The sequence below is a fragment of the Microtus pennsylvanicus genome, chromosome 22 (assembly GCF_037038515.1).
Source record: "Microtus pennsylvanicus isolate mMicPen1 chromosome 22, mMicPen1.hap1, whole genome shotgun sequence".
Classification (NCBI taxonomy): Eukaryota; Metazoa; Chordata; class Mammalia; order Rodentia; family Cricetidae; genus Microtus; species Microtus pennsylvanicus.
In genome coordinates, this window is record NC_134600.1 from 14,521,357 (window position 1) to 14,539,218 (window position 17,862).

Consider the following 17,862-nt stretch of genomic DNA (forward strand, 5'->3'; position numbering starts at 1 on the left):
AACAGGTCTTTCACTTCTTTGGTTACTGGTACCTGAGGATATTTTAAATTATTTGTGGCTATTGTAAATGGTGATGCCCCTCTGATTTCCTTCTTAGCTTCTTTTTTATTTATATATAGGAGGGCTACTGATTTTTTTGAGCTGATCTTGTATCCTGACAAATTACTGAAGGTATTTATGGGCTGTAGGAGCTCCCTGATAGAGTTTGTGGGGTCACTTATGTATACTCTCATATCATCTGTGAATAGCAAAAGCTTAACTTCTTTTTTTCCAGTTTGGATCCCCATGATCTTTTTTTGTGTTCATCTTCTCTAGCTAGAATTTCAAGAACTATGTTTACTAGGTATGGTGAGAGAGGACAGTCTTGAATTGTTCCTAATTTTAGTGGGATCATTTTGAGTTTCTCTCCATTTAATTTGATGTTTGCTCTATGCATTCTGTATATTTCTTTCATTATGTTAAGATATCTTGCATATCATCATAGAACCTTCATCTATCTGGTGATGGATGGAGATAGAGACAGAGACCCACACTGGAGCACTGGACTGAGCTCCCAAGGTCCCAATGAGGAGCAGAAGGAGGGAGAACATGAGCAAAGAAGTCGGGACCACGAGGGGTGCACCCACCCACTGAGACAGTGGAGCTGATCTATTGGGAGCTCACCAAGGCCAGCTGGACTGTGACTGAAAAAGCATGGGATAGGCCCGCTCCTTTCCGTCGTGCCGAGCCCGCTGAAGCGCCGCCATGAGCAAGGCCCACCCTCCCGAACTGAAGAAATTTATGGACAAGAAGTTATCATTGAAGTTAAATGGTGGCAGACATGTACAAGGCATACTTCGGGGCTTTGATCCCTTTATGAATCTTGTCATTGATGAGTGTGTGGAGATGGCAACTAGTGGGCAACAGAATAACATCGGCATGGTGGTCATACGAGGAAATAGCATCATCATGTTAGAAGCCTTGGAAAGAGTCTAAACAATGGCTGTTCAGCAGAGGAGTCCACATACTTCCCCGAAGAACTGTTTGACTTGGGTGTAGAATTGGGTCATGTACATTTTCATTAAAAAACAAAAAAAAACAAAAAAACTTTTTGATAAATAAACTTTTGTGATACTCGGAAAAAAAACGCATGGGATAAAACTGGACTCTCTGAACATGGCGAACAATGAGGGCTGATGAGACGCCAAAGACAATGGCATGGGGTTTTGGTCCTACGTAATGTGCTGGCTTTGTGGGAGCATAGCCAGTTTGGATGTTCACCTTCCTAGATATGAACGGAGGGGGGAGGACCTAGGACTTACCACAGGGCAGGGAACCCTGACTGCTCTTTGGACTGGAGAGGGAGGGGTAGAGGAGTGGGGGGGAGGGGGAGAAGGGTGGGAGGAAGAGGAGAAGGGTGGGAGGAGGGGGCGGGAATGGGAGGCTGGGAGGAGGTGGAAACTTGTTTTTTTTTTCCTTTTCTCAATAAAAAAAATAAAAAAATGAAAAAAATGAAAAAAAAAAAAGATCTGGTTCCTCCTTTTCTCTTTTCCGTTGTATGAGATCCCTATGAAAACCATGTAAAAAGTACCTTCAGTTCATGTGACCTCAACATGAAGCCACAGAATAATCATCTTTTGTGACCTTAAAGTTATGTTTTATTGTTAATATTCTGTGCACCATATCCCGTGTAGTACAAGAAATCACTGCATCCACCTAGCACAGCACAGTGCACAGTACAAGCTAGCCACATTGTGTCCTGGAGGAAAAGGGAAAGTTCTTATGCAGCACAAGATTGTGACAGTGCCTCCTTTTGGAGCAAGGGGCAAGTGCTATTGAAATGCAAAGCTTGGCCAATCTAGAAAAGATCTTTGACTGGGGTGGAAGGAATGGCCAGGAACCACTGTACTGTGTCTTTAAGCACACTGTAGCCCTGTGGACAGTGTTCTTGCCACTCGGACCGCACCAGCCAATCAGGCCCTCCAGGTGACCTGCCAGTCAGCAACAGTGCAGGGCTCTTCCGGGCACCGCCTTCAGACTCGGCTTTGTGGAGGAGCTTGTGCCAGTTGTTTCCTGTGCTGTGGTGAAGTTCCTGCTGCAGGGAGATGATGAACTGAGAGCTTTGGCGATCTGAGGAACCACAACATGGTGAGCGGGGAATGCTGTCTCCTGATGGGGAGGAGCAGAGGGTGAGGTGCAGCAGACAGCATGGTGTGTTTTCCCGGGATCCCTGTGGTAACTTGCTGCCATATTCCCTGCCTTGCAACGTCTTAAGTCCTAGACCTTGTCCTGTGGGCTTAATCTGCTTAGAGAATTGGGAGCAGAGTGCTGAGTGTACGAACATCTTTCTTCTCAGCTTCAATACGTCATACTCAGAGAGGCCTAGTTTCTCCAGTATCTTCTCAAAATGAGCACTTTGCATTTAACCTTACACACAATCTCCATATATATTTAACCATATGAACGGTGTCAAGGCATCTCACCTGTTGGGTAGCGCTGCACTTCTAAGCTGCCACGTAGAAGAGTTGAATTGCTGATATAAATGATTTTCCAATGCCTTCGAAATAGTTCAGTCTCACAAAGTAGAATTAGCTGAGGGAGGACTGCCTCTAAATCACGCAAAAGCTAACTGTGTTTTAACCAGGGCTGTTAGAGGTTAGGATGCTAGGGCACACTTTGTTCAACTGGATTGTTCAGATATTTAGCTCCAAACTACTACAGAGAAGCCACCACTGATTTAAAGCCATACACCAGGCACATCCCCATATCAAAAAAAAAAAAAAACCCTCTAGCAAGATTTTCAAGGAGGCTTTACAGGTTCCTAAACAACCATAAGGTCTAATGTGCCTTAAAGTTCCAGTTTTCTTCTTAAGAAAAGCACAGTTCTTCCAGATGGGCAATAGGACACCAGGTGACATATATTTGAAATGCAAAACAGTGTTGTGCTGAGGAGTTACCTGATCAGTCAAGGGTTTTATTTATTCCCTCAGGCAGGGATCAGGGACGTGCCTAGGAGATCTAGTAACAGCCTGGGAGCTAAGCCCTGTGAGTCTCCCTAAGAATTAAAGTATTGATAATAAAACAAGCCCCTTCTCTAAAACCAGGAATATGCTTTGGAGAGCTGGTAATGGTCTGGTGCCAAGGCCTTTGTGGAGGGGTTGCATTAGGTCCTAAGAACCCAACCCTTTCACCATAGGAGTTATCTTTATCAGTTCCCAGGCCACTGTGCTCTTAGTAAAGTTCTTGCGATAACCTGTGTTCCAATCAAGTTCCCTACATTGTAACTTGGAAGAGCTTGTCCAGAGACCCTCCGCCCTGGGTCAAACCATTTGTCTTGCCTGCGGGAGCTGGAAACCCAGTACCGGCTCCCTGGCCCTCCACCACCCCTTTGATTCTGAGGATGGCAGCAACCCCAACTGCCCCTCCCCTGGACTCCTTGTCCTCTCTCTTCCCCGTGCAGGAGCGACCAAAACAGAAGTCCCAGACCCAGACACCACCAATCCTCTCTGACAACCAGTCAGACCTCCTGCTTTTTGACCCTCTTCCTCCCTATCCCCAGCGTCCTCCGCCCCAGGCCGAGGTACCACCCCTTGTGCCTGTTCCTGAGAAACCTGCTGAACCTGATATAGATCCTGACAGGCCCCCTAGCCCTGACATGACTGATAATGCTGCGGGGGCGGGGGGGCTAATTTGCAGCCAGCAAACTGGCTGCGTCTCCACCACGGGACATCTGCAAGGGAAAGGTGGACTTCCCAAGCACTCCCCCTCTGCTCAATGGCTGACCAATTTCAATACTGGCCTTTTTCAGCCTCTGATCTTTATAATTGGAAACTTCATAACCCTTCCTTTTCCCAGGACCCCCAGGCCCTGACTGGCCTTATAGAATCTGTTCTGATTACTCACCAGCCCACTTGGGATGATTGCCAACAGCTTTTGCAGATACTTCTCACAACAGAGGAAAAACAGCATGTTTTCCTTGAAGCTCAGAAGAATGTCCTGGGAGCTGATGGAAGGCCAACCCAGTTGCCAAATGAGATAGAGGATGCCTTCCCTTTGACCCGACCCAATTGGGACTTCAATACTCCAGCTGGTAGGGAGCGACTTCGTCTCTACCACCAGATTCTGTTAGTGGGTCTCCAAGGGGCTGGCAGATGCCCCATTAATTTGGCTAAGGTAAGAGCAATAATACAGGGGCCTGAGGAAACGCCTGCAGGATTTTTAGAAAGGCTATTGGAGGGGTACAGAATGTACACCCCTTTTGATCCCATGGCAGCGGATCGCCAGGCTGATATAATTAATTTGGCTAAGGTAAGAGCAATAATACAGGGGCCTGAGGAAATGCCTGCAGGATTTTTAGAAAGGCTATTGGAGGGGTACAGAATGTACACCCCTTTTGATCCCATGGCAGCGGATCGCCAGGCTGATATAATAATGTCTTTTATTCGTAGCAAGCTGCAGAGGATGGAGGGACTCCAGGGTTACTCCCTCCAAGATTTAGTAAAGGAGGCAGAAAGAATTTTTAACAAAAGAGAGACACCAGAGGAAAAGAAAGAAAGAAAGAAGGCGCAAGGAACAGGAAGAGAGAGAGGACAAGCGAGATAAAAGGCGTAGCCGTGAGTTAAGTAAGATCTTGGCCACAACAGTATGCAGTGTAGAGCAACCTAAGAAGTGCCAGGACAAGGATAAGGGAGACAAAGGGCAGCCACAAGTGGACCGAGATCAGTGTGCCTATTGCAAAGAGAGAGGACATTGGATTAAGGACTGCCCAAAATGTCCAGCTGAACCCAAGAAAAAGGCAGTTCCTGTCCTGACCTTGGAAGACAGTGATTAGGATGGTCAGGGCTCAGAGCCCCCCCCCCCGAGCCCCGGGTAACCCTTCTAGTGGGGGGGCACCATACCATCTTTTTGGTAGATACTGGAGCCCAGCATTCGGTCCTCACACAAGCAAATGGACCTTTGAGTTCAAAAACCTCTTGGGTTCAGGGGGCCACCAGGGGAAAGATATACCGATGGACCACAGAAAGAAAAGTTAATTTAAACACTGGTCAAGTGACTCATTCCTTCCTCATGGTGCCGGAATGCCCCTACCCACTGCTGGGCAGAGACCTCCTGTCCAAAGTTGGGGTATAAATTCACTTCTCAGAAAATGGGGTCTCAGTCACTGACAATACTGGCCAGGCTCTTCAAATTCTAACTTTAAGATTAGAGGACGAACATAGACTGTTTGAACTGCCTCCTCCCCTGGAGCTGCCCATCGATGACTCCGTGATTTCCCCCAGGCCTGGGTGGAAACCGCAGGGATGGGGCTAGCAAGCAATCAACCTCCTTTGATAATAGAGCTAAAACCATCAGCCACTCCAGTTTCCATAAGACAATACCCCATGAGCCGTGAGGCCCGAGAAGGAATCAGGCCCCACATTCAAAGACTTTTAAAACTGGGCATCTTAAAGGCCTGCCATTCCCCCTGGAACACACCTCTTCTCCCAGTAAAGAAGCCAGGCACAGGGGACTACAGACCAGTCCAAGACTTAAGGGAAGTTAATCGCTGCACTCTAGACATTCATCCTATGGTGCCTAATCCTTATAATCTCTTAAGTACCCTGCCTCCGACCCATGTATGGTACTCAGTACTTGATTTAAAAGATGCTTTTTTCTGTCTAAGACAGAGCCAGCCATTGTTTGCCTTTGAATGGAAAGATCCTGATTCAGGAGCTTCTGGGCAGCTCACCTGGACGAGACTACCCCAGGGATTCAAAAATTTTCCAACTCTATTCAATGAGGCCCTACACCAGGATCTGGCCAGTTTTCGCACCACCAATCCAGAGGTAATCTTACTCCAATATGTAGATGACCTCCTGCTGGCTGCAGAGACTGAGCAGGGATGCCTCAGAGGGACTCAAGCCCTACTCACCAGATTAGGTGAACTGGGCTACAGGGCATCTGCTAAAAAGGCACAGATCTGCCAGAAGCAAGTAGCCTACCTGGGGTACCTCTTGGAGGGTGGACAGAGATGGCTAACAGACAGTCGGAAGCAGGCCGTGGCACAAATTCCCCCTCCCAATGGGGCACGAGAGGTCTGAGAGTTTCTGGGAACTGCCTGTTTCTGTAGGTTATGGATACCGGGTTTCGCTGAAATGGCCGCCCCACTGTATCTGCTTACCATAGCCAACATCCCTTTCTCCTGGGGAGAGGACCAACAACAGGCTTTTGATAAAATAAAAAGGGCCCTCCTTTCAGCCCCTGCTTTGAGTCTCCCTGATGTCACCAAACCATTCACCTTATAGCTAGATGAGAATAAGGGGGTAGCAAAAGGGGTGCTGACTCAGAAACTGGGACCCTGGAAAAAGCCAGTGGCCTACATCTCCAAAAAGATGGACAGTGTGGTGACCGGATGGCCCCCTTGCCTCCGTATGGTAGCAACTGTAGCTACCCTGGTCAAAGATGCAGATAAATTGACTCTGGGCCAACCGCTGACTATAATAGCACCTCATGCTTTAGAGACTGTAATTCTTCAACCCCCTGATAGATGGCTCTCAAATGCCCGCATAACCCACTACCAGTCACTGTTGCTCAACCCTGAACACATCACATTTGGAAATGCGACGTTGCTGAACCCCGCCACCTTGCTTCCCAATTCGGAACCCACTGTTTGGGTACCTCATGACTGTCACCAGATATTGGCAGAATACCACAGAATCAGGGAGGATTTGACTGATTGCCGGCTTCCTGATGCAGATTATATCTGGTTCACAGATGGCAGCAGCTTCTTCAAAGAAGGTGAGCGAAAGGCGGGGGCGGCGGTGGTGGATGGACAAAATACCATATGGGCACAGGCATTGCCCCCAGGAACCCCTGCCCAAAAGGCAGAATTAATAGCCCTAACTAAGGCTTTAGAGCTAGCAAAAGGACAAAAAGTAAACATATATACAGACAGCCGTTATGCATTTGCAACGGCCCACATCCATGAAGAAATTTATCGAAGAAGAGGACTGCTAACCTCTGCTGGAAAAGAAATTAAATATAAGACTGAAATCCTGGGACTATTAAAGGCTCTCTTCCTACCCAAGAAGGTGAGCATTATTCATTGCCCAGGACATCAGAAGGGCGATGATCCAATTGCCAAAGGAAACCAGATGGCAGATGAGATGGCTAAAGAAACCGCACTTAACTCAGAAATATTATCCTTGGCAGAGGCCCCCTCCTCTATAGAAGATCATTTCCAATATTCAACCCAGGATCTAGAGACTATTCAGAAACTTAATGCAGACTTTGATGAACAACAAGAAGTTTGGAAATATCAGGGCAAAACTGTGTTGCCCAAGAAAGATGCTTTTGAGCTGGTCACTCAAATGCATCGATGGACTCATTTAGGACATAAAAAGATTAAATCTCTTATGGAAAAGACAGATTTTTATATTCCAGGTCTTAACTCACTCATACAGCAAGTGACATCAACTTGTGTCCCCTGCACCAAGGTAAATGCAAAACAGCAAAGTGCCCCGGAGGGCATAAGAATAAGGGGAGACTGACCTGGTACTCATTGGGAAGTGGAATTAACTGAAATAAGGCCAGGAAAATATGGTAGTAAGTATCTCCTAGTTTTTATACACACCTTCTCCGGTTGGACTGAAGCTTTTCCCACCAAACGAGAAACGGCTCAAATGGTGGTGAAGAAGATACTAGAAGATATTTTTCCTCGGTTTGGCCTGCCCAAAGTAATCGGGTCTGACAATGGCCCAGCCTTTGTCTCCCAGGTAAGTCAGGGTGTGGCCAAGACACTGGGAATTAATTAGAAATTACATTGTGCATACAGACCCCAGAGTTCAGGACAGGTAGAAAGGATGAATAGAACCATAAAGAAGACTTTATCCAAATTAGCTTTGGAATCTGGCACTAGAGACTGGCTGCAGCTCCTTCCCCTAGCCCTGTTCCGGGTGCGGAACACCCCTTCTCGGCTTGGACTTACTCCCTATGAGATCCTATATGGGGTGCTTCCCCCATTGGCCTCCTTTAGGGCCCCTCCTGACCCCGCTACTCACAAACCTGATTTGCAGGCGTGGCTAAAAGCACTTCAGATTGTCCAGGCCCAAGTGTGGAAACCCCTAGCTGCTGCCTACCAGCCTGGGCATCCAGAGATCTCGCATCCGTTCCAGGTTGGCGATTCTGTGTACGTGCGGAGACATCGGTCCCAGAACCTTGAACCTCGCTGGAAGGGACCCTACACCGTGCTTCTTACAACACCTACTGCCCTCAAAGTGGACGGTATTGCAGCCTGGATCCACGCGTCTCACGTCAAGCTGGCACCTTCACAGGATGACCCAGAACTTTCCAAATGGAAGCTTCAGCGTACCCAAAATCCTCTAAAACTGAGACTAGTCAAGGAAGCCTGATCCTACCAGGCTTGCTGTTCTTTGCCCTGGTGTTTCCCTCCACACATAGTGCTAAGAACCGCCGTACACCCCAGGACTTAACTTGGACTCTGACTAATTTTGAAACTGGGCAAGTCTTAAGGCTAGCCACTGGAGTTCACCCCCTGGGTACCTGGTTCCCCCAGCTAGAATTTGACCTATGTGTTTTAGCAAAAGACTCTTGGGGGGATACTGAACGAACTCCCGGGAATTCTTATCCTACATGCAGATATTCTGAATGGTATGTTTGTCCTGGGGGAAGACGAACTTGGCAATGCGGGGTGGGGGGGTGGGGGGGCGGAGTGTTTTATTGTGCTGCCTGGGGATGTGAAACCAGTGTCAGTACCTCCTGGTTGGGGGCTAGCAAAGAAGACAGTCTCTTTCACTAGCACCGCACCAGGGGAATCTGAAATCACAATCACCTTCATGGAGAAGGGAAAAAAGGCTAATTGGTTAACAGGCAATATTTGGGGTTTACGGTTGTATAACCCAGGAGGGGAAGACATAGGGATTCTGTTCACCCTACAAATTATTATAACACCTCCCAGGACCATAGCACTAGGGCCCAACCCGTTATTGCCTGACCAGGAACAGCTAGCCCTGGCTGAGGTGCCCCCCCTTCACCAGGGCCCTAGGTACCCCTTCAAGTCCTAAAAATTCTTCTGCTACCGCTGCTTCACCGCTGGCACTTTCTAATACAGGCCAGTGACTGTTTAATCTAATAGTGGGAGCTTTTTCCTTGCTGAATAGTACGGACCCCAATATGACACAATCTTGCTGGCTATGCCTGTCAGCAGGACCCCCATATTATGAAGGGATTGCAATATCTGGGGGTTTCAATAACACAACTAGCCAGGATGGCTGTGCTTGGGGAGTTAGTCACAGACTAACTCTTACAGAGGTCACTGGTGCAGGGACATGCTTGGGAAATCCACCGGCTGCTCACAAACATTTATGTAATGAGACCCTTAAGAGCCCTAAAACTTCTAAAACCAGATACCTGATCCCTGATTCAGACAAATGGTGGGCTTGTAATACAGGCCTGATGCCTTGCGTGGCGACATTGGTTTTTGATGGTACCAAAGATTATTGTGTGCTTGTTTGACTAGTTCCAAGGGTCTTTTATTATCCTGCTAAAACATTTGAAGATGAATTTGACAGGCACCCGAGCCGTTATCGGTGAGAGCCCATCTCCATGACTCTAGCAGTGATTTTGGGCCTTGGGGTGGCAGCCGGTGTTGGCACCGGTTCTACTGCTCTAGTACAGAGTTCCAAAATTCCCCAACATTTTGAGGAATTAAGAGCCTCTATTGACCAGGACTTAAGGGCCCTAGAACAATCTATAACCAAGCTTGCAGATTCAATAATTTCTCTTTCTGAGGTAGTGTTACAAAATAGGCACGGGTTAGACTTGCTATTTCTTCAAGAAGGAGGACTTTGTGCTGCCCTAAAGGAACAATGTTGTTTCTACGTAGACCACTCTGGGGTAATTAAAGTTTTGATGGCTAAGCTCAGAGACAGGTTAGACAAAAGACAGAGAGACAGGGAGGCACAACCAGGTTGGTTTAACTGCTCCCCCTGGTTCACGACACTCATTTCCACCATCACTGGTCCCTTGATCATCATATTGCTTATCCTGACCTTTGGGCCCTGTATCCTTAATCGACTCCTGATGTTCATTCGCGGGCGACTTAGCATTACTCAAGCTATGGTGTTGACCCAGCAATATCATGTCCTTAGGGATAACCCCTGAGAATCTCAAGATTGAGATTCGACCAAAACAAAGGGGGGAAATGAAAGACTTAGAAGGCACCTTAGCACTACTGCACCCCCCTTCCTGGAAACCAGGCCTTTAGCATTAGAAGGCACCTTAGCACTACTGCATCCCCTCCTTCCTGGGAACCAGGGCCCTGGTAACCAACAACACGTGCATGAGAGCTTTGAGTACTTTCCATCTCCATTGTGTAGACCCGGACCCTGGAACTGGGGTGAGACGACCTTGTAACCATCATAACATTGATCAAGGCTCCTCCTTGTAACCATGACATTGATCAAGGCTCCTCTTGTAACTGTTACAACATTGATTAAGTAGAGTTAGCTGACCGTTAAATTAACTAGTCAAAATAGTAGACAAATGATTTTTGGGCTTTCCCTTTGATTTTGTACTCCCCCCCTCCCTGATTTTGTGGTTTTTTTCCTTTAAAAGAGCTTGTAATAGACAAAGCGGTCATCCTTCTCCTCTCGAGGCTGGGGGACCTCTGCCGCGGCAGAATAAAAATTCCTCTTGCTATTGCATCAACCGTGTTGTGAGTGTCTCTTGGGGCGACCTCCTCCTTGGTGGGGCTTTAGGGCCCAACACCTGCTGCTCCCAATACTCTTTAAGCAGATTAAGCCATAGAGCAAAGTTATTCAGAGGCCTGCCCATAGGCCCATGAGTTAGCAGGGACCATGTCGGACTTCACAACACAGGGAATATGGCGGCAGGTTCCTACCCAGATACAGGGAGGCTGCACCATAGTGTTTTCCGCACCTTGCCCTCTGCTCCTCCCCATCAGGAGACAGCGTTCCCTCACTCACCATGTTGTGCTTCTCCATTTTGCCAAAGTTCTCAGCTCATCGTCTCCCTGCACAGCAACTGCACCCTAGAACAGGAATCCACTGGCGCCAGCTCCTCTTCAAAGCCAAGACTGAAGGCGGCTGGCCGGAAGAGACCTGCACTGCTTCTGACTGGCAGGTCACCTGGAGTGCTGATTGGCTAGTGAGTCCTGAGTGGCTAGAGCACCGCCCATAGGGGTACAGTGTGCTTAAAGAGACAGAATACTGGTTCCTGTCCATTCCATTCACCCCAACAGAGAACTTCTCCAGATCTGAGAATGTATGCATTTCAATAGCACTTGCCCCTGGCTACAAAAGCAATCAATGTCATCTTCTTCCACTCCAAAGGAACTTTCCCTATTTCCTGCTGGATGCAACATAGCTAGCTAGCTTGTACAGTGCACTGTGCTAGGTGGGCCGAGCAATTTCCTGTACTACAGGGGTAAGGATACCTAGGATACTAACAACTAAAAAAGGTTTAAAGTTACAAAATGAAATATTTGTTCTGTGGCTTCACTCTGAGGTCAGATGAACTGAAGGTACTTTTTCCATGGTTTTCACAGGGATTTTACACAACAGGAAAAAGAAAAGCAGGAACCAGATCTCAATCAAGATGATTGGTCTTTCCCCGATCGGAAAGCTGGATGATGACTCCATTGTTTATAAGTTTTATTCCTTAAATTGGAAGCAAACTTCAGGCAAATGAATAATAATAAGAAAAAAGTAGTGTTCGGGGAAATTTGAATATGTAGAGAACAATGGAGCTAGAAAGAATGACTTCATGAGCACTATTGTCAGCCAGCACATCTTCCTCTATAATCAGGTGAATAAAATATACAGCTGCAGTATTCAAGATTCTCTACATGAACAGGACAGGTAGAATGATTCTCACCATTATGTAAAAAGTGAGCTTATTAGAATGTCTGACAAGCTGTGGTCCACGTAACTTAAGAACAGCTGCTTACCAATGGCAATTGAAGAATCCAATAGATTGTTTCTGAGCCTTTTGTCTAAGATCACATGAAGAATCCAGTAGTTGTTCAGCCCACAGTGCTCAATGTCTCAGCTGGTTTAAGTATTCACCAAAATTACAATGAAGTAGGCTCTAATGCTAGTAAAGAAATGAACTTGGTAGCCAGAGCTAGAGCACTGAGGCAAAAAAGAGACTTTTCTCCTTCCAAATACTTTATATGAGCCGGGCACTGGTGGCGCTCACCTTTAATCCCAGCACTTGGAGGCAGAGGCAGGCAGATCTCTGCGAGTTCTAGGCCAGCCTGGTCTACAAGAGCTAGTGCCATGACAGGCTCCAAAGCTACAGAGAAACCCTGTCTCAAAAAACTTAAAAAAAAATACTTTATATGTGACTGCTGCTACCAGAATGTAAGATGCTGACTAAAATTGGGTCATAGTCTTTGTTTGATTTGGATTTATTTTTTGGTGATTTCAAGACAGGATTTTTCTGTGTAGTTGTGGAACTCATTCTGTAGGCCAGACTAGTTTAGAACTCAAAAAATCCCATCTCTCCAGCCCCATCATTCAATTATAATTCTAAATGTGTCTTTAGAACTGGAGACAGAGTTTACTTTCCCATTCTTTGGTGGTCAGAGCTTTGATGGTGGTATTTCCCTTTGAAGCATCAATTTACTTAATTTTAAATTTTAATAGACTTAAGGAACAAATGACTACAACACTAAAACTAATAAATACCTTTCCACTAGCAAGTACCTATCAACTTTATCAAAACAAAGAACCAAATCTTGTCATGAATCGAATGGCTCATACTCTTTTATAAATTATTTTTTGTCAGAAGTAGCGCTTAACCCTTTGCTTCACGCTTTCCCATATTGCTTATCTTATTACAGTATGAAAGGTTATTGTTTTAAAATGTATATAACATGATACTAAAGTATTTGCTAAAAAGCGTTTCAGATGTGTAATTAGAGTATAAATAGAAAAATTAACAACTAAAAGTTTAAAACTTTAATTGGCAAAAAATCACAGCATAATAGTCAGGATTCTCTAGAGTCACAGAATTTATGCACTAAATCTGTCTCTCTCTCTCTCTCTCTCTCTCTCTCTCTCTCTCTCTATCTCTATCTCTTCCTATCAGTGTGTATATGAGAATTTATTGGAATAATTTACAGAGTAAAGTCCAACAATGGCTGTCAGGGAATGGAAAGTTCAAGAATCTAGATGTTGCTCAGACCCACCAGATTGGCATGTCTACTGTTTTGTATATATACTAGAATCCTAAAGAAGTAGACTTCAATGACAATAAAGTAATATCTGTGGTGACAAGCTGAGGGACACACAGAGAGATGTTGGAACCCACAAGGCTATACAGTGAATACACAGCTAACAGACCAATAGGCAGATGCAAGGGACTTGTATACGTCTTTGTCCACATGGAGCATCCCATTTTGCAGAGCTGTGGGAACACTTGTCTTTTGGAAAAGTCACTCTCATATCTGTGGAAACCTTGTGAAGCCATGATTCTTCCCTTAGAAATAGGATTTGTTCCCAAAACACCTCAGCATTGTGACTTCTGCAGGACAATGGAGAGACCTTGCTCCATTCCCCCACACCAGGAGGCCTCAGATGACAACATTCATTCTTTGTTCTAACACTCAAATTTACACAGAGCCAACCCCACAAAATTACCAACTGACAGACCACATAGAAATTTGTATAGAAAACAGGCATTGAGCAAAAAGGCAGCATGCCCAACCTTTGCTAAAAAAACAAAAACAAATCTGGGCATCAGTCTGGCCTACAGAATGAGTTCCATAACTACACAGATAAATTTCTGTCTTGAAATCTCAAAAAAAAAAAATCCAATTCAAACAAAGACTTTGACCCAGCTTTAACAGCATCTCATGTTCTGGTAGCAGCAGTCACATAGAAAATATACTGAAGAAGAAAAGGTTTGTTTTTACCTCTTTGCCTTAGCTCTGGCTACCAAGCTTATTCCTTTACTAGTGTTAGAGCCTATTTCTTTTTAATCTTGGCGAATACTTAAAACTAACTGAGACATCATGCCTCATGGCTGAACAACTACTGGATATTTCACTTGATCTTAGAAAAAAGGCTGAGAACCAATCTCCTGCATTCTTCAGTTTTCATTGGTAGGCAACCATTTTTAGATGACCTGTACCACAGCTTGTGAGACATTTTAATAAGCTCACTTTTTACATAATGGTGAGATTCATTCTACTTGTCCTGTTCATATAGAAAATCTTGAATACTGCAGTTGTATATTTTATTTACCTGACCATGTGCTGGCTGACAATAGTGCTCATGAAGACATTCGTCCTAGCTCCATTATTCTCTACAAATTCAAATTTCCATGAACACTACTCTTTTGATTTTTATACATTTGCCTGGAGCTTGCTTTGAACTTCAGGAATAAAACTCACAAAGCAATGGAGCCATCACCCAGCTTTCTGATGGGGGAAAGACCTGTCATTTTGTTTAAGATGTGGCTCCTGCTTTTCTCTTTTCTGTTGTGTGAAATCCCTGTAAAAGCTGTGTAAAAAGTATCTTCAATTTATCCGACCTCAGCATGAGGCAAGCCACAGAACAAACATCTCCTTTTGACCTTAAAACTCTCTTTAACTGTTAATATTCTGGGCATCTTTCCCCGTGTGGGACAGGAAATCCCTGCACCCACCTAGCACAGTGCACAGTACAGGCTAGCTAACCACAGTGTGTCCTGGAGGAAAAACGGAAAGTTCCTATGGAGTGCAAGAAGAAGGCGGCGGCGGCTTTTGGAGTCAGGGGCGAGTGCAATTGAAATGCAAATCTTGGCCGATCTAGAAAAGATCTTTGACTGGAATGGGCAGGAGCCACTGTGCTGTGTCTTTAAGCACACTATAACCACAAAGGAGGTGTTCTTGTCGCTCAGATCTCACTAGCCAATCAGGTCCTCCAGGTGACCTGCCAGTCTGAAGCATTGCAGGGCTCTTCCGGGCACCCGCTTTCAGACTCAGCTTCATGGAGGCACTGGCGACAGTGCTTTCCTGTGCTGCGGCGAAGTTGCTGCTGCTGGCAGATGGTGAACTGAGAGCTTTGGGGAGCTGGGGAACCACAACATGGTGAGCGGGGGAATGCTGTCTCCAGATGGGGAGGGGCAGTGGGTGAGGGGCGGAAGACATTGTGCTGCGTCCTCCCGGAATCCGTGTGGGAACCTGCCGCCAGATTCCCTGTGCTGTGAAGTCCCATGTGATCCTTGTAAATTTCTCGACCTAGGGACAGAACTCTGAATAACTTTGTGCTGTGAGATTAATCTGCTTAGAGAATTGGGAGCATGGTGATCTGTTTACAAACATCTTTCTTGTCAACTTCAGCATGCACTGTGCAGCGATATGGAGGCAAAGCACAGGCACAAGTAAAATTAAAAACAGGTTAAATGACAAAAGAATAAAATTCTCCCAGTGATATTACATAGCTGAGACAGACAACAGCCAGGGATAGTTAAAATTAACTCTCTCTCCTCCTTCCTGGAAGAAACTGGTCTTCTTCTGAGTCAGTCTGCACAGAGGCAAAAGCAGCCTTGTTCTGATTGAAAAATAACTCTTTACTAAGACATCCAACTAAAAGCACTGACCACTGTACAATAGGTGACTTTTATTTCCTGTTTCATGTATTTGTGTTCTGTGTCTGTTGTTTTTGTGAGTATTGTGATATTGACACATGTCTCTTAGATGAAATATCATTAAAATGTTGCATAGGACCCAAAGCACTTGAATATCATGGCGCCATGTTCTTGATTTTTCAGCTAAGACTTTAAGATACAAGATGAGCATGCCAGTATTACTTATCCATCATTTTCATAATTTCTATAAGTTCCTGCATGACTTTGAGGTTAGAATGTCCCTAAATATCTCGGCTTTTAAGTTGTGATAATGTTCAGAAGTGGATTTCATAACTGAGTATGTTTAGAAAGAGAGAACTCTAACTTAACATGGCCAGACTCCCTAAGTAAAATCCCCATGCTTTCATTTTTAAGAAAATCATTGTTGGGAAATATTTTCCCATGTTCTTGCATTTTGGAAGCAAGAGTTTTTTCATTCCTTCTCTTTTGGCTGTTGTGATGGCTTTTCTTGGTAGCCAAACTGATTACCTGTGGAAGACACAAATGCACAATGAATTGGGTACATCTGTGAGACACTTTACCTAAAGGTTTTTAAGGGGCAAAACTTTATATTAATCTGAATCTTTTGAGCTAACTAGAACCGCCTTTAATCTGGGTGAGACCTTCTGGTGGCAGTCTACATATGTAAAGAATATTGAAGAAGGAACCTTTTCCTCTTTGTGTGATTTCTCTGCCTGTGGTTGGGAAGGTCATTCCTTTACTCTTTAGAGTCCAGTTCTTAGGAATTTTGGTATATCCTGAAGATCATCTGAGAACACTGGCCTGATGGGTTGAATAGCTATTGAATTCTTCAACTTTCTATTGGTAGACAGTCAAGGTTGGACTAACTGGCCCACAGCCTAATAAATCCACATTTGAAATACATACATAGAGTTTGTTCTATCAGTTCCAGTCAAGCACAGAACCTTGACAATACTGCCATGATTTCATTTTCCCACTGAGTAAATGTGGTAGCTATTCTAGAGCTCATACAGCCATTCTTCCTTGCTCCACATCTCTCTAAGTGTTCAGTATATTCTAAAGACTACACTTTTTATTTTCTTAAGTTGTCAGGAGATTGAAATGGATTTAACTGAAAAACCCCTAATGCCATGGTGCCATCATCCAATCTTCTGATGGGAGAAAGACCTAATATCTTGGATTTTATTTCTCATTTCTGCTTTTCTCTCCTAGTTGTCTAAAGTCCCTGCTACATCCAGATACCTTCAGTTCACCCAATCTCAGTGTGAAGCCACAGATCATTTCCTTTTCCTCCCCTAAAATCTCTCCTGATTTTGGGCACCCTTCCACCTGGGACAATGGGGAAGCATTTTGTAATGGGCTAGTCACATTGTGTCCAGGCAGAAGAACGGGAAGAGTCTGTGGAGTGCAGGATGGTTGCTGGGTCAGCTTTAAGAGTCAAAGCAAGTGTTACTGAAATGCTTTTCTCTGTAGATTTGGAATCTGGGTCTGGAGGGGGATGCATTGCCAGGAATCACTGTGCTGTGTCTTTAAGCACACTGTATCTTCAAGGGACCTGCTCTTGTCCCTCAGTCACCACAAGCTAGTCAGGTCCTTCATTCAGGCCTGCCAGTCAGAAGTGGTACAGGGCTTTTGCTTTGCCGGGATGAGGATGCAAAGCTGACTTTGTAGCATAGTAGGATTCAGTGGTTTTGTGTGTTGTTCTATGAAGGCAGGAGACTTATGGCAAGCTGCAATATTTTAAAGTAATCGCTCAGCCATTCTTTCATGAGTGACTTATTAGAACCAAGGGCTTTGGTGAGGGTTAAAACAAAAGGCAAGGATTTTTTGCATTATTGCTTTATGAATCAAGTGGCTGATTTAGCTGTAGATTTCCTAAAGGAAGCTCACTTTCTGTTACACATTTGTGAATTAATTCCAACAACTCAGATGGTTGCCTATTCTTTTGGGACTTATTGATCGCATTGCCCTAGTTATGGCAGAAAACAATTTCCCACTGCCAGGCCATTATTTCTCTTTCCTAGATAAATGCCAAACTCTCCCTTTCTGCAATTATCTTTAGCAGGAACCATTTGGTCAGTGTTTAGGTTATAGCCAATGCAACTCATTTAAGATATTCGCAGCTATCCAAGGATATAGAAGTACTGTTTGCCCAAAGGTGGCGACTCACAGATGCTCAGATAGAAGTGTAAGCTTGTCCTGGTTTTACCTCACTTATGGGAATATAATAACATGAAAATCTTCATCAAAACATTTCTACCTCCT

General features: G+C 45.0%; 2 protein-coding genes across 6 annotated transcripts in view; both read left to right on the forward strand.

The window, feature by feature from the left end:
* The first annotated feature begins 707 nt into the window (after positions 1 to 707).
* LOC142839878 (small nuclear ribonucleoprotein G) lies at positions 708 to 1,120 on the forward strand. The gene has a single exon (XM_075956260.1). It carries the CDS (start codon positions 745 to 747, stop codon positions 973 to 975), a length of 231 nt encoding a protein of 76 aa, XP_075812375.1. The 5' UTR covers positions 708 to 744; the 3' UTR covers positions 976 to 1,120.
* A 914-nt stretch (positions 1,121 to 2,034) lies between these two features.
* The window catches only part of LOC142839872 (zinc finger protein 120-like), a 31,680-nt gene continuing 15,852 nt past the window's right edge, over positions 2,035 to 17,862 (forward strand). For 4 of the 5 annotated variants that reach the window (XR_012908848.1, XM_075956256.1, XM_075956253.1 and 1 more), the window contains exon 1: positions 14,955 to 15,076. Coding sequence is in view for 3 of the 5 variants with exons in the window: in XM_075956256.1 (XP_075812371.1) it covers positions 15,074 to 15,076 (3 nt within the window). In the remaining 2 variants the exon portion in view is untranslated. Of the gene's footprint in view, positions 2,128 to 14,954; positions 15,077 to 17,862 lie in introns of those variants that run through there. The other variant, XM_075956254.1, reaches the window with a different exon arrangement.

What these genes read in the sequence shown, in the direction of transcription:
- LOC142839878 (XM_075956260.1), top strand. Translation starts at nt 745, where the DNA reads ATGAGCAAGGCCCACCCTCCCGAACTGAAGAAATTTATGGACAAGAAG.